The 17887-nt window shown below is 28.8% G+C and overlaps 1 protein-coding gene across 1 annotated transcript; it reads left to right on the top strand.

The window, feature by feature from the left end:
* The first annotated feature begins 325 nt into the window (after nucleotides 1-325).
* Nucleotides 326-11541, top strand: LOC148546813 (uncharacterized). Its single transcript, XM_088499375.1, has 4 exons — nucleotides 326-938; nucleotides 1016-1368; nucleotides 3147-3199; nucleotides 10998-11541. The coding sequence occupies exons 1-4, from the start codon at nucleotides 326-328 to the stop codon at nucleotides 11539-11541; spliced, it is 1563 nt and encodes a 520-aa protein (XP_088355501.1).
* The last annotated feature ends 6346 nt before the right edge of the window (nucleotides 11542-17887 follow it).

Here is a 17887-nt window from a genome sequence, read left to right as displayed (position 1 = left end):
ACCTTTTTAGTATATATACAGGTAGGTGGAGGTAGCAGAGGTACAGGAACAACACGTAGGTAACGTGCTGACTCAGTACACAACTTACGTGTTGTACACTTGTCAAAATCTGGAACAACACGCAAGTTCTGTGTTGGCCATGTGTCAGCCATCCGTCAACACGCATGATGCGTGATTCCGACGCCTGTGTTTTGCCACGTGGCGGATGTTGTTTGGACGGTCTCACAACACATTGCCTGCGAGGTGAGTCTTTCGTCTATAAAAGTAATGTTCGTAACTATGTTGCTTCATTCTGAGAGAAGTATTTTTCTCCAAGGTCGGTACGATGGAGGGCACTGCCAACATAGTGGTTTACCACAACGGTGAGGTCGTACGAAACACATATGAGGGTGTGAGTTTTGCGTGTGAGAATATGTTTTTATTTGTGGTTCAGTGCATTATAACATTCACGAAACTACAGTACGGGCTCTATCAAAGCATAGAGGCTGATATTGTGAAGAGGGTAACCAACATTCTCTACAGGAGTCCAGTTGTCGTATTTGGTGGCCTGATGCAATTTGAAGTTATGCCAATCGTCGACGAAACAAGTATTCAGCGGATGTTTCGTATTCACCAGCAAACTCAGGTGCAACACCCGAGGATTGAGTTATATGTTGAGTTTGAGCATATTGTTGCAGATGAGGTTCAACATGACCCAAATGTACAAGATGACAGAGGTGAGGCATACTTGGGAAAGAACGATGATAACGATGAGGAGTTCGAAGCTACGTATGAAGCCGGTGATGAGGACAATGACGGCGATGTGGGAGGTGAGGCAATGGCAGAAATTTTAGTGGTTCTAGCAGCAGTTAGTCAACCGATGGGCGTTCCACCCATTATGCGTAGTTTGGATCTTGACGCCATGCATGCACCGGAATTTCCCGAATATACAAACATAGGTACATGAACAGTGGATAATATATTTACTTGATTTTGTTTTAGCGGATCAATGAACGACAAATATGTTTTTTTATAGGTGTTGCTGATCCTGAGGATGGGGAGTTTAGGATCGGAATGGAATACGGTTCAAGAAAATCAGTCATTGCGGTAATTCGGAGTTACACTATTTTCAGAGGAGTCGATTACGTTGTTTATGAATCCGAGTCACAGATGTTCTATGCAAAGTGTAAGAATTACGGACGTGGGTGCGACTGGCTTATCCGAGCCAGCTTGATACAGAAAAAAGCATGTTGGGAGATTCGAAGATACAACGGGAGGCACACGTGTTCCATGGGAATGATCTCACAAGATCACTCGAAGTTAGACTCGGACACGATTGTTGAGGCTATGAAGTCATTGGTTGAGTCCAACCCATCCACAAAGAGGGTGGTACCCAGCAGACAGAAGATGTGACACCTAACATAACGCATAACTAACTCCCATGTGTCCAAAGACCGTGTGTCTCTAATATGGCGAATCCATGAAATATTTATATAGCTCTTCGAGGAACTGCTCACTTGGGGTTCGCTGCCGATTATCGCGAGACTCTGGGTGACCAAGAAGTCGTGACTGCTATCGGTCCAACCAGTAACAATCTCTCCGTCGATCGGTAGGCCGAATAAGTGTAACACGTCCTCTAGTGTCACTGTAATCTCACCCACTGGCATCACAAAAGTATGTGTCTCCGGCCGCCACTTTTCAAAAGAGCAGCTAGCATCACGGAATGTCCTGTGATCACTCCAACTCTCGAGACCTGGTAGAACCCAGTGGTTCGTAAGGCTTCCTCAACCGTCGGATGTCACGTTTCTGGATGGTCAAGCTTACGGGACAAAAGATTCGTATGAACCTAGTAAAGTTCAACAAAAAAAGAATTAATTTAATAAATAACAAAAAAATAATAATAATAAAATAACAAAAATATAAAAACACAAAACAACATATAATAGCCCGTTTTATTAATTTATTTTACTAAACAAATGAACCACACCTAACGAAAGCAATAATAATAACAACTAATTTTAAATTAATAAATTAGATAAAGAAAAAGTATAGGTAACGAACAATATTTTTGAACAATATGTGAACAATGTGAATTAATAGGGTTAAAAGAATAAATTAATCTTAAATTTAATTAGTAACATTAAATTAGGATGTAGTGTACTTTTATTTGATTGGTGGTTGTTCATGTTGTTCAAGATGATCATTGTTTACCTAACACTCCCCTTAGATAAATTAATAATTTTTTTGTGTACATTCAATTATCTTATATTTAGTGTTAAAAATATATAATAAATTTGTTATCAGTTTAAATTTATTATCTTATTTAGTTAAGATTTAATATTTTATTATTCAATCAGTTATATATTCTATCAAAAAATATGGAAACAAAACTATATCATGATCATACAAACTATTAAACTAATATTAATCAAGTAAATACTAATAAATTAATAAAAAATAATAAACTTACATAATTAGGATGCCCCAGATAATTGATAATATGATCTTTAAAAGACGTATAATTACGTACTATTATAAATATATTAATCCCACTCTCAATTTCAAAACTAATTCAAAATATTCCTAAACCCCAAATCACACCACTCCTTTGTCACTCTCAAAGAAAACAACGAAAACTATCAAAGATTCACAGTCCCACCACTATTTTATATATCCGCTGTCAACCCCAATATCCCACATTAATGGCTGCTATTCCCAGTGCATGGCCTCCCTCTTGCGACGCGACACGTGGCAACACGTATATAGCGTGCTGATATATGTGCGACATGTGGACGACCGATAGAAACACACAGGTTGCGTGTTGCGCAAGATGCTGACACGTGGACGGATGAGAGCAACACACAATTTGCCTGTTGCGCAGATGTTGGACATGTGGCTGGACTAGGCTTACACGCAGCCTGCATGCTGAGTTGACATTGATACGTTGTATTTGTGTTTTTAGTGGACACGTCAATACATTATCTGAGTATTGATCAACACGTTACTTGCGTGTTAGAATCCTTTTCTGATAAGTCCATAACTCTATAAAATACCTCAAATATTTATATTTAAATAAAGTATTACTAATTTTTCTCTATGTAAAATAATTTCCGTACCGATTAGCATATCCATATGGCATATGCAACATGTTTTGACTCCCTGTACAGGTTCTGACAGTAGAGAACAACGGTACAGTGTGGCAGTCCACATGTACAACGATGTTTGCTAGTTCGGCCATCAACAGTGGTTAGGTCAGCATTAACCATTACATTCTCTCCATTTTAGATCCGAATGCTTCCTTAGCTTTTGTATTTTTCTGTCTCATAATCTTAATGATTATATCATTCTTCATTCATCTCCCTTTGCCGCACATGATGCCATGTACTAGGCAAATACTAGTACACTTTCAAAAGATAGAAAGTACAATATTCTTTTGTATACTATGGTTAAATTTTTTATATACTTATTCCGTTATTCGTTAAATTAAATATCCAAGTTTTAATCTGTCACAAATATTATATTATAACAAATATTTAATTAGAATAAGAAATTATTTTTATGAATTTAAATTATCTATATAAAACATAATAAATATATTATCAAAATTTGTCCACATAATAAGAAATACAACAGCGTTTAACTTAATAATGAGCGTTTTAAGAGTATAGATCAATGAAAATTCTCTTAAATATTATTCTTATATTAATATTAAATAAAATAAAAAATAAATATAATTAAAATTTTATTTCTAAAATAATAATAGTGTAAAGAAATTGTTTATTTATTGTCGTCTAATCATATTTTATTCTACATGATAATTTACATAATGAGTTTAAAAAAAAAAAGTACTTTTAATAATATAGTGTAACATATGATTATAATAAATTAAATTTTATGACTAATGCCTTAAAATTATTATTCTTATATTTAAAAAATTATATTAAATTCAAAGAGGAAGAACACAAGAATTAAAATCTGTCTAACCATAAAATTGGATTGCGTTACTATATGTTAAAAAATGTCTCACGGAAGATTGTAGAACTAGAAATTAATCAAACTAACTTAAATTCGACTCATTAATAATTTAATAAACTATCATCAACTTGTGAGTCAAGTTCAATTCATTGATTCGAAAATTAGTTCAATTATATATGTATATTAATTATTATAATTAATTATATATATTAATATTTATTATATATAATGTATTTTATATTTTAATTTATAATAACAATATAACACACACATGTTATTTTTGTATATAATTATCATAAAAAACATAAATTATAATTAATAAATAAATAATATATAATTAATAATTTATATATATAAATATTAATTTATTTATATAAAATTATAAATTACGATCATATTATTTAAGTAAACTCATAAACTTTTAATATTCTATTTAACTTGCGTAGCGAGTAGCGAGTGACCGTTAACAAATATCTGGTGCTGGAGACGCCTGGAAGATATTTATGCTAGGGACTCGGGCGAGTTGACTCGGTGAATACGTGGCCCAATCAGAGTGCAGCTTCAGATATACACAGATCTATTTCTCAACGCGTGAACCCTGCTTCGTTGTTTCGGGGATTCAGTCCCTTGTTTTTTGTTTTTTATTTTTATTTTTATTTTATATGTGCCTCCACTTGCTATGGGTCCCACATTCTCATGATGATGGCTTGCACATCATGGTTGTATGCTATGATCCCATGATGTATGTCATGCATTGGAAGTTACGTGTTTGTTTTTTATTGGTTGATAAAGTTATTTGTCTAGGTGGCGTTGGATTCTAAGTTTCTAACCCTTTTTTTTCCTCAACTCCTGCTACTTGTATTTATTTGAACGAAATGACTAAAACACCCATCCTTTACAATATTGAATATCTCACTTCACCCTTTTTTGACATCAAATAATTTTATGAATTACTTATTTAATAATTTTATAATAATTACAAATATTTATATTAATATATACATATCATCTATAGTGTTAATTTTGTTTCAATTTTTGTTTTGAAAAATTCAATTTTCTCTTACAAATAGGGTCTTTACCTCAACATACTAATACTATAAGTTATTAGAAAATGTCAAAATGTTTTGATATTTTTTCTTTTCATTTCTCTTATATTTGAATTAATACTAACTATTTTTTCACTAAAACTATTAGTTTCCTAACATTCTTTAATTTATTAAAAGCAAAAAATATATTAACATACACAAATCAAGGAAAACATATGGAGTAGATCTTGGTAATATTAAAAAAATAATGTAAATAGACATAATTGTCTTTGTAAAAAAAAGGGTAAGTTTTAATTAATACAATTAATATTATACATCATTTTTCTTAAAATTATATTATTTATAGGAGTAAATTTAGAAAAAAAAACAATACTTGTTAACTAAATAATATAAGGGAATAAAATTTTTAAGATTTTAAAAAATATAAATAAAAAAATATAAAATAGAGGGAATATATAACAAAGTAATAAATAACCCACATGCGCCATAGCTCATTTGCATTTATTGTCGATTTTTCTTATATATAATATAATGTTAGCTTATAAAGTAAAGATGTAATTGACGTTTTAATAAGTAGCCTCATGTTTCACCAATTTTTTTGTTTGTTAAAAAAAATTGCCAAAAAACATAACAAGTAAAAGGAACTTATTACCAGAAAGGAGTATTAGAAGGTTTGATTTGGTAAAATTTTTTGAAATATGTATTTGTGTTTTTAAAGAGTATAATTTTTTATTTTGTATTTGATAAATTAAAAAGATTAGATGTTTGTGCTTATAATTTTTGAAAGATAAAAATGCTTCTACAAAAATCTAAAATTGAGCTTTTTAAAAATAACTTATATTTATCAAAATTAAAAAATATATATATAATATAACCTTACATATTAATTAATATCTGTTATGCAAATTTTTTACCTAAGTCGTCGATGTCAATAATCAACTATCAAACGTTGGGAGTTTTTAAGCCAAATTATAGAAAATTTTAAGATAAAAATAAGGAAAAAAGAAGAATCTGAAATATAAAATGGTAATAAACTTCAATTAAAGATTATAATAAAAATAAAAAATAAAAAATAAAAAATAAAAAGGAGAAGTATAAAATATAAATGAGAGATTGAAAGGAAAAGTGAAAAAAATATTTGGTTTTTCCTATGTGAATTTATTTGCGTTAGTGTGACATTAGGATATTTAGAGTATTTATTCTGATTATGAAATTTTTATTTAGAGAAAATTCTAAAAGTTGCATGTAGAAGATTTATCAAAAATATTATTTTTGATATAATAAAATTTAATTTTTTTATATTAATATCTATTATAATATTTTAAAAATTTAAAAATTATCTTATTAAATATATTTATTATTATTTATATTTATTAAAATTTATTTTTAATTTAATTTATCAAACATAAATATTATAATTTTTAAAATTAATTTTTATAAATTATTTTTAAAAAATAAAAATTTTACCAAATCAAATAGAAGACTATTTAATAATTTGTAAGCATGTCAATGTAAAAAACGAAAAAGTATATATATATATATAAGAAAATAAAAATGGAAACAATATTAAACTTGAAAACAATATATATATATATATATATGTTTTGGATGGTAATGTATTAGGCATGATAAATTAGTGATTATTTTAAACAATGTTTGAATATACAATGACAACAAAGAGGAAGGAAAGTACAACAAAATCAAGAGCCATGCATTTTACCTTTTTGTCATTGAGAAATCAACAATAAAATCATATATCATCAATAAAAATATCAAATAATACAAAGAGAAAATCCTACGAGCAATGAGTTAAACAATGGATTGAATATTTTGTTTTTTTATTAAAGAAACATGGCAAATCATACTAATTGAGTCTATTATTTAACTATTTTTATTATATATTTAAATATTTTTATCAATTAAATTTAATTAAATTAACCTAAATTTAATAAAAAATGTTCATAATATGCGTGTAAAATTACATATTTTATCTTCTTTCTATAAAGAAACGGTATCAAATTTTTTTAACGGTGACATAAAAATTTTATTAACTTTGACACAAGATTTTTTTTTACATCAAACTTTTTTTAAAATTTTAGATTTGATGCTATAGTTTTTTTTTCTTTCTTCTTTTTTTGTGCATAATTTATGTATTTTTATCTATATAATTTGTGTTTTTGTCATTGTAAAAAAAAAACAAAAAATAACAAAATTATATCTCTTTTTTATATTTTTTGTTTAATTTTTTAGTCTCTTTTTATGTTTTTATTTTTTTAGAGGATAACACAATAATAATTACGTGAGTGTAAAATAAAAAAAACTATAAAAAATAAATAAGAAGGAGGAGGAAAATTTACTCGAAAAAAGTATAAAATAAAAAAATAGCCACCGAAATTTTTAACTGCAACACAAAAATCTCTTAACTTTAATATCAAAATTTCTTAACTCTAACACATAACAAAAATGTTACAATTTTTTTTTTTTATTCTCCTTATTCTTCCTCTCTCTTTTTTATATTTTTATTTATGAAGTTATGTATTTTTTTTTCGAATTTTTTGTGTTTATTATCAAAAAAGATAAATTAAAAAATGAAATAAAAAGTTACATAAATTTTTTTATTCTTTTTGTTTTTTTATTTGATTTTTTTTATTTTTTTTAGCGGGTGAAACAATATAAATTATGAGAATGTAAAATAAAAAAAATTATGAAAATATAAACAAGAATGAAAAGGAGAGCATAGGAGGAGTTGTTTGAAAAAATATAAAACAAAAAATAATATCAAAATTTATTAACAGTGCCATAAAAAAATTTTAATTTTGACACTAAAATTTTTTAAATGTGATACATAAAATTGAGTACTGTAGTTTTTCTTATTATTTTTTGGAAGAAGAAGACAATAATGATGACGACGACAATGCTAAAGAAGAATTATGCAGAAAAAGATGACACACTACAATTTTTTTTATTATTTTTTTGGAAGAAGAAGACGATGATGATGATGAAGATGAAGATGACAATAACGATGATGATGATGTTGTTAAAGACGAAGTAAAATTTTTTTGTTTTGATACAAAAAAATTTTAAAAGCAACACATAAATAAAACGTTGCATTTTTTTTAAATACAAAGATAATGTTGAAAAAGAATTGCATAGAAAAATATGAAAAATAAAATAGTGTTGTGAATTTTTTTTTTAAAGAAAATAACACGTTACAATAATTATTAAAATAATGATGAAAGAGAAAAATGATAAAGGTAAAAAGGTAAAAAAAGAGAAGGTGATAATAATGATGATAATAAAAAATAAGGAAAAAGATAAAATAAAAAAAACTTACAAATTAACTTAATTAAAAAAAAAAGCATACATAAATTTAACTTAATTAAAAAAAACCTAGGTTATCTAGTATTTCTATCATTCAACTAGTCGATTAACATGGCAAGTTAAATAAACATCAAATGATTCAAATCTCATATATTCTTATGAGAAAATAATTAATGACAATGTTTAGCATGATCCTTGGATATTTGTGAAAGCAATAACATCATATTGTTAAGGGTTAATCCAGTAATTATGAATTCTAAATATCTTATGAGTATCGAGTATGAAGCTTTCAAGTTTGCCAACAATGGAAAAGAACAATCTAGAACCATGACAAGAAAATAAAAGCTAAAATAGCACTACATGGTTATTAATCGAATGTGGTCGGTATACGCAATCACAAAAGCCCAACAGAATTGGACACCTTTCAATTCCAACGGCCGAACTAATCACTTGCTTAGCTAGCTACTAATTACTTATTAATTCCATCTTAGTACCTATATCATTATACATGTTAGGTGAATATGAAAAATAATTATTAAATTTTTTATATGTATAAAATATATATTAAAAATATATATAATTGTTGTGTATACATATATTTTTTATTATTATAATACTAATTAGAACATTGATGATGGTGAATAAATTTGTGTTAATTAAAGAAAAAAATAAAAAGGAATGGACAAATTTGCATCACGGGGGCATCGTGACATGATAACAACCGTACACGTGTCCCAAATGATGTAATTAGTAACACTTTATGTTAACATCATGTGTTAGTGTGGTCTTTGTGTCGGCAAAAGATATGCTATTAAAGTCTCTTTGGACGGTTCTTATGGTTAATACTTAATACTACTTAATTAGCACTTTCTTCTTCGCAAATTAATTGTTTTTTTTTTTTTTTTTGTCTTATCTTACTACACTCACACACATTAAAAAAGATTTTTGATTCTATGTTCTAATTCTGAGTTCTGAGATTTAAACTTTGGTGCAGCTGAATGAGAGATCTATAAATTTTTCATTTGTGCCAAGTATCAACTGTAACAAATTAATTGTTTCTCTTCATGTTTTATGTCTATTTTTTTTAATTTATCATAAAATTGGTCTATTTTAAAGAAAAAAATTTAAAGACCAATAAATTTTATTATTTTTTTATTAATATTTTTAGTTATTAGTCCAATTTTTTTAATTAATAATATATTTTTAGTTCATACTTTTAAATATTATTGATTAACTGCTATTAAAAATAATAAAATTTACTGATCTTCTAATATTTTTCTATTTTAAATACATTTTTATCTGAATATATTGATATTTTATTAAATAAAAAATAATTAATCTAAAAAAACGTATATAAACTTAAAATAATAACTTGCGTGCTATTACCGCTGACTTGGTTTTCCATTAAAAAAATCAATGACCAATCACTTGGGCCTTTCGGGTTTTTCCTTTTATAGGTTGAACTTTTTCATCAATTTATTACTCTCTTTCTATGAATAATTGATTTTAAAAGCATAAATATTTATATAACAATATCTCTTATTTTAGAACTTTAAAGTAACAGTAATTAATTAGTTTCATTTATAATAATTTTTAATTTTAAGTAAATATTTTACAATTAATTAAGAACCGGGATTCCGTTCAAATCATCATATAAAGCTCTAAAACATGATTACTTAGCTTGTGGACAACGAAAATATCTCCCTTTATTTATAAGTATTTTATTTTAGAGAAATTTTAGGTAATTAACTATTTTTTTAACTAACACAGTCAATAGCTTTCTTTAATTCTCTTTCATTCACACAAAGTGAAAAATATGAGATAACATAGTACTATATTAGTTGTTTTTTTTTTTTTTTAATTTTGTTTTATCATTGTTCTTGATGTCGTGCCCATATATGTTGTAGGTTCGCTATAAAATGTTATGTACATGTGAGTGTGCTTATTTATTGAAAGGGCAAAACACATAAACAAGCTATTAGGGTTTAGAATTTACTCGTAGATGTCCTAAATATAAAGAGAGAATATGAATGTTACCTTAAATCTATATAAATCAAATCATTGTAATTTGATTTATTATCATTTCATGTAAATCAAAGCAATCTCATTTGATTTGCCTTAGTTTTAAATAAATCGAAGCCATTAAACTCGATTTACTACCAAAATACATAAATCGAATGATATTGATTCGATTTATGTTTATGCATGTAATTCGAATATGATTGATTTGATATACGTGGGAGGAATGTAATACATATAATTCGAATCAATATGATTCGATTTACACTAAATAGCTCGTCATAGTAAATCGAAGCTACTAGATTCGATTTATTTGAAAAGAAATGAATATTATTAAATCGAAATGATTTAATTCGATTTACTTAAGGAGCGACTCCTATATAAATAGGATTATAATGTGAGGAGTTGAAGAGAAGTGAATCCACAATGGCTCGTGAAGAGAGTTTTCTAGTTTTTGTGCACTACAAAGACACGATTAAGAAAAAAATACGAGCGGGTATAAAATTTATTAATAAGAATCCGTTGAGTGTCTTTATTAGACTTTCTATGAGTCTAGTTGATTTTCAGAAAACCGTATGATAGAAATTGGAACTGCATGGAATGAAACTGACAAAGAAAGTTATATTATAGAATTCCGATTTCTGTTGTTAACGATAGGGTGAAGTACGACTCGTTTGTGATAGACATTGACGAGGATCTGCAAGTTTTATTTCACTTTCGTCGCCAGTTTCCAGAAGTGAGAATTCCTGAACTATTGGCTAAGCATGTGGATGTGGTCTATAGCTCAGGAGGGTCGAACCGAAATCATCAATCAATACCAATGGCAGTAGCCTCCAGTTCAACCCCTGTTGGTGTGTCTTCGTCTCTGCCTACAATGACATCTACGGAAGATTTGGTGGCATCTCGATCCTTCGCAGCCGATCTGCACCGCGATGAGATTATTGATGTAAGTGCTAACATCAATACTCCTGTTATGATCCCGCATTCTGTGGAGGTTGGAGAACCGGATGCGGTGGAAGATGTACTAGGGGATGACAATGATGTCGAGCCCGCAATGATTGAAGATGACAGCGATGATGACATAGGGAAGAGTATTCTTGTTGGGACTGGTGGAGCATCGAGCTCGAAAACTCAACAATACTCGCCGCACTTTTCGACTATAGACTTAGATGCCATGAGACATAAGGGGTTCCCGATGTAGAATCCAGTTTTGGGGCCAAAGATTCACAAGATACTGCAGGTCTAGCTGAGTTTCAAGTCGGATAACAGTTTCAAAATAAGGAGAAAGTTGTATTGTGTGTGGAGACTTATAGCATCTGGTGGGGGTTGAGTACAAAGTCCTGGAATCGGACCATGCCAAGTACTACGAAAAGTGTAAGACGGTATAACAGATCTAGGATGTTAGACGGTATAACAGATCTATACATGTTTGGCCACCTCGACTCCAGTGATCACAGGAAGTTTGACTATCATGTGATATCTGCTTGCATCCTTCCTATGATCAGAGCTGATGCGGCTGTGTCCATCAAGGTATTGCAAAATGCGACGGAGGCACGTTTTGGGTTTAGACCTACGTTCAAGAGGGTTTGGCTGGCTAAGTAGAAGGCCGTTGTGCATATATATGAGATTGGGAGGAATCTTGTAATGAGTTGCCAATGTGGGTATTTGGTGTGCAGATAACGATGCCAGGAAGTATTGCAGTTCTGAAGACAAGATCTATGCGAGTTGGAGGCCAGGTTGACGGGTCGTCAGCATTTTTTCACAGATTTTTTTGGTCGTTCCCACCGTGCATCGAGGCATTCAAGTATTGTAAGCCGTTGGTCAGTATTGACGGAATCCACTTGTACGGTAAATATGAGAGAATTTTGCTGGTTGCAATTGCTCAAGATGGAAACTCTAATATCGTTTCCATTGCTTTTGCCCTAGTAGAGGGTGAAAATGCGGAGTCATGGTCATTCTTCCTGTCTCACTTATGACAGCATGTGACTCATCAGCCTGGCATTCTCGTGATATCAGATAAGTACAATGGCATCAAGGCTACCTTGGTGGCACCTGATGGAGGATGGGCTCCACCATCTGCTTATCGTGCATTCTGTATTAGGCATGTCGCTGCGAATTTTGCGCTGAGTTTCAAGGGAAAGGATGCAAGGAGGCTTCTAGTCAATGTTGCTTATGCGAAGACTGAGGTCGAGTTTTAGTATTGGTTTGATATCCTCCGGACCAAAGACCCGGCAATGTGTGACTGGGCCAACAGGATGGAGTATGACAAGTGGATTCAACACCGGGACAAGGGCCGAAGATTTGGCCATATGACTACAAATATTTTCGAGTGTGTTAATTCAATGCTGAAGGGTGTCAGGAACCTTCCAATTTGTTTCTTGGGGAAATCCACCTACGGGAGATTGGCGGAGCTCTTTGTACACAAGGGAAGAAAGGCTGAGGCACAGTTGAGGACAGGTAAGCAATTTAGTCAGTCACTTGTGAAGACAATGGAGACAAATCTAAAGACATCGAGATGTTTTACGGCGACACTATATGATAGGATAATTCGGGGTTTAATGTGGCTGAAACTACTCCAACAGGTAACTTCTCACTTGGTGCTTATAGAGTCTCGTTGAGAGATCGGACTTGCGACTGCGGGTACTTTCAGTCACTTCACTACCCATGCCGCCATGCAGTCGCTTGTTGTACATATTCCCGCCTGAGCTGGGCAACTTATATATGTCCACGAGGTATATCGGCTCAGTACGGTGTTTAGTGTCTACATGATGGGATTCAATTCTCCGATTTCAGAATGCTTTTCCCCACTATATGATGGTCCAACCGTCATCTCTGATCCCAGTAACAGACCTGCATCTGAACATTGTCCAAGGAGCACTAGAATTCACACTAGTATGAATGAGGTTGATCCGACTAGTCCTAAGCGAGGTGGGCTATGCAGACAGCCTGGTCATACTCGGTGGAGTTGTCCATAGGGAGGAGACTTTGGGAGGTCTGGAGCAACTAGCAAAGTTTAGTGGTTTTTTTTTTATTGTTGTCTTTTTTTTATATGTATCTTTATTATGCTTTATTGTTCTTTGACTTCTTTCGCAATGTGCGTGGCATTCTGTGTTATGTTTTCCGTATTTGTAGTTGTATTTCCCGTGTTCATTAGCAATATGATTGCGTGTTCTTTTTCATCCCGGTGTTACCTTCACTTTTTTTCCGTAAAATTTTAACTAACATCAATTATGAACATCTTTACTTTATAGTTTCCAACCTTGTTTAAGTATTATATAATGACATAGCATGATAACCTAATACTGAATACAACACAACGGTAATCACGCAGCATGATAACATAATAACATATAGCATATAAGTCAATCGAATAGTCAGAATAGATGTGATCCTGTGAAGCAATGGCGTGGGTACCTGATCCTCTGTGCTCTTTGGCTACGTTTGTTTTTGTGGACAGGACACACAGACATGGACAGTAAATATTTAAAAAGTGTTTGGATAGAGAGACATGGACACTGGACACAGTGTCTCCAAGACAATTTTTTTCATTTTTGTGTCTATTTTTAAACGAAGGACAATGATGGATACATAATTTGGGAGAGTGGACCAGATTTTTGTATGAATTTTTTTTTTGTCCATAGATAATTATTACCCCTTCTTTAAAAATAATAATTTGAACTTCTGCTCTACATCGTTGTTCTCATATAGGTATTCAGAGGTACTCTCTTCTCTTTCTCTATCTCTGTGTTCTTCTTCTTTCACTGTGTTCTTCTTCTTCTTCTTCCAATTAGAGTAAAAATATCAAATTCAATACCTATTAAATCTCCCAAAAAAAGATCAAATTCAATACCTATTAAATCTCCTAATTTACACAACAAAAAATTCAAAAGCAAAAAAATACAAAATTTAAAGAAATACAAAAATAAATTGTACAAAAAAAAATTTTAAATATTGAATTGGGCAATAGAAACTGAATTAGCAGAGGCATGAGTTTAATAGGTATAACAAGTATCATTTCTTTACCAATCTTTCAGCAACTGGGAAAGGGTAGGCAACAAAAAAAGAGTCAGAGATAGAAAGAGGGAGAAGAGAATATGAGAGATATGTCTATTTTAGTCATTTTACATAATATTTTAGCCTTATCCATGTGTATCTAAATATAATATTATACATTATATTCAAATACAATACATAAAGAATAATTTTTAATGTCTCTATTTTATTGTCTCTGTTTTAGTATCATGTTCTATCCTGTCCCCAAAAATAAATGTAGCTTCTGAAACTTCTAATAAAAACATACTTTAATGTAAACTATATTGCAGACCAGAACATAAATAATATAATATTTAAGAATTAAATTAAATTAAATTAAATTTAATTTAATTAACCTAAATTAAATTAAATTCAAACATAACATACTTAATCTAATATTTAAGATATAAATTAAAAAAATTAAACTATAACTAAATTTTTAGTGCCTCGTTAATCTAACATTTAAAAATTAAAATAAATTTAAATAAATTAAATCAAATTAATTCTTTTATAACCTTCTACTACCTAGTTAATCTAATACTGGAAACCTAAATTAAATTAAATTAAACTCTGATAAAACTTTTAACCTAGCTAAACTTCTAACATTTAAATCTTACAAATTCTAATCGAACCTCATATCACTACTCTAACTAATACTTATTGATCACTCCTCCAACTTATATTTGTAGTCTTCAACGTTCTAACAAATTATTAAATTACTATTCTAGCTACCATTTAAAGTTTAAAAATTCTAATAACACGAACAATAAAATTCTAAGCGACTTAATATCACTAACAATTCTTTATTTTTTAACGAAATTAAATTTCATTAACTAACTTCTTCATAGATGCTACCAGCAATGTGGGCGATTTCATCCAACCAATAGATATGATTCGGGTCGCATTCTATTTCAGCAATTTAAATATTGTGGTTTCTTTTCCTAAATTTTCTCTAGAACCAGTGTTCTGGAGAATAAGATTTGGTGAAATATAATTCAAAATAAGTGAATTTGAATTGTTTATATAGCCATATATATATACTAAATCGAACCTCGTGGATTCGATTTACCACTATCGAAAATTATTAATGAATCGAAGCCATTGAATTCAAATTACTAAGGACATAAACCATGGTATTAGATCGAAGTACCTAGTTTCGATTTACTATGGATAGAGAAAATTCAAATTGCAATTCATAATAAATCGAATCTACCAATATCGATTTACATATACACCTAGTAATTTGAATCTTGTTGATTTGATTTACTACTATAATGGATAAATTGAATTTAGTCAATTCGAGTTATATATAAATGTGATTAAAGACATGCACGTAACGTTTTTTGTTTTAGAGAATCCATATAATTTTGACGTCTAGTTCGTTTTTTTATGTGATTTGCCCTTTATTAAAATGTAGTTGAATATTAGTTTAAGCGATTCAAACAAAGATATTTAAAATATATTTAAATAAAGATGTTGATTTTGTTCATTGGATAAATTATTATGTATTAGATTTTTGATAGGTGACATAGAATAAATATTGTCATTATTAAAGTGTTACTATATTTTTAAAATCATTACTTTAGCTTTGATACCAATTTTTTAATTTATTTAAAATTTAGATTTTTAACAAATATTAGAGGATTATTTTATCTTTTTATTACTTTTATAAATTTTATGATATTAGTTTTTTACTTTTATTTCATTATTATTTTGATATTTTTTTTTCATTTTTTAAGAATTTAATAATTTTTTACGAGTTGAATTTTTATTTATAATTTTTATAATTCTTTTAATAATTCTTTTGTTTTTTTTTATTTTTGCAGATTTATATTTTAATCTATCAATTTTATTGCTAATTGTTTTATTTTTAGTTTAATAATTTTTATTAATTTTTGAATTTTTCAAATAAAATTTATTATAAATTGAGATTTTGAAAACAATAGTTTTTTTATTAATTTAATAAATTCAGTATGATTTGAATTAATATTAATTAGAATCATTAATTTTTAGTTTATTAGTTTAAATAATTTAATTATTTCTTTTCTTAAAATTTTTAATTTATTTGTTAATTCAATTTTATTCATAATTTATATTTTTATTGTTAACTCACACTCCTTAAAATATGTTTTTTAATTATGACCAAATAAATAACTTAAAAAAGTTATTTTGTCATATTTATACGAGTGAGCCATGGCTATTATTTTATTATGTCTCGCTTATTTAGTATTCACGATGTCCTTTGAGATGTATTTAAGCGATTTAATTTGTCTACAAAATATTTAGATAAAATTTTCCAAGTGACAATAAAAAAGTAAAAATCACTTTGCTAATTGCATACTAGCTTTGAAGCACTATTGGCTTATACATGTATGGGAGACCTAAACCTCCTTGTTATTGGCATCATTAGTTTAAGGGTAAAACAGAAAAACGAAAGAAAATTATTCGTTCAGAATTTAAATTTTACATATTTTCAAATACATTTTAAAATATTAAAAATGTTAGGATATAATTAGGATCAATTAGTATTATTTAGTATATCTGAATATTTATTATAGGAAATTACCTCTTTATTATTACGATTCTCTTAGTACCTATAAATACTCTTTTATATTGTATCATTCAAAACAACTTGAATAGACAAATTGAATACACTCAATAATATACAAATATTTCTCCAGTTTAATCTTTTGTTTCTAAAAGAAAATATTAAAATGATTTTTTTTAATACCCATACCAAGTAGTTTATTAGCTAATTCCTTGTTTTAGTTAGACTAACGAAAATAACATGAATCACCTATAGATCATTGTCTAAGAGTTTATGTTAGATCAGTGAGTATGAAAAATGAATAATGGAAAACCAGTAAATTACATTGAGTAATATCTGGTTTAAAATTTGTTTAAGTGAAGAATAGAATAGGCAAAGAGTGAAGATTTTTATTAAATTTATAAAAAAGATGTATATTGTGCATGACAAACTTTTTTTTATAGATTTTTTTTTACCGCAAAAAATTTTCATTTTTCATCCTAATATTACTTAGTTAGCAAGCTAACTAATTTAACTATTGAAAGACTAACTCTGCAAACTCAACTAACAAGTAACTAACCAACTTTTTTAAGTGCATGTTTGGGCGCCATTATTTTGTTAAAAAAAGATCTTTTTTCAATGAAAAAAGATCTTTTTTTATTTTTTAACGTGTTTGGCAAATTTCTAGTAGTAAAAGTAAAAGCACTAGTAAAATAAAAAAAAGATATTTTTTGAGAAGCTGTAATTTACATCTTTTTTTAAAAGATCTTTTTTCCTTAAAAAAAAGATGTTTTTCATGTAATAAATGAACAAAAAAGTACTTTTATACTGTTATACCCAAACATAATTGATAGATAAAAAGACCTTTTTACATGAGATATCCAAACATAAAATTACTTTTACTTCTCTATAAGATCTTTTAAAAAAAGATAACTCAAAAAAAGATCTTTTTTTAAAAGCTCACCCAAACAAGCTCTAAATAATTAAA

This window comes from Arachis ipaensis, chromosome B9, assembly GCF_059453495.1.
Source record: "Arachis ipaensis isolate K30076 ecotype BB chromosome B9, ASM5945349v1, whole genome shotgun sequence".
Classification (NCBI taxonomy): Eukaryota; Viridiplantae; Streptophyta; class Magnoliopsida; order Fabales; family Fabaceae; genus Arachis; species Arachis ipaensis.
This window is presented reverse-complemented; position numbering and strand designations above follow the sequence as displayed.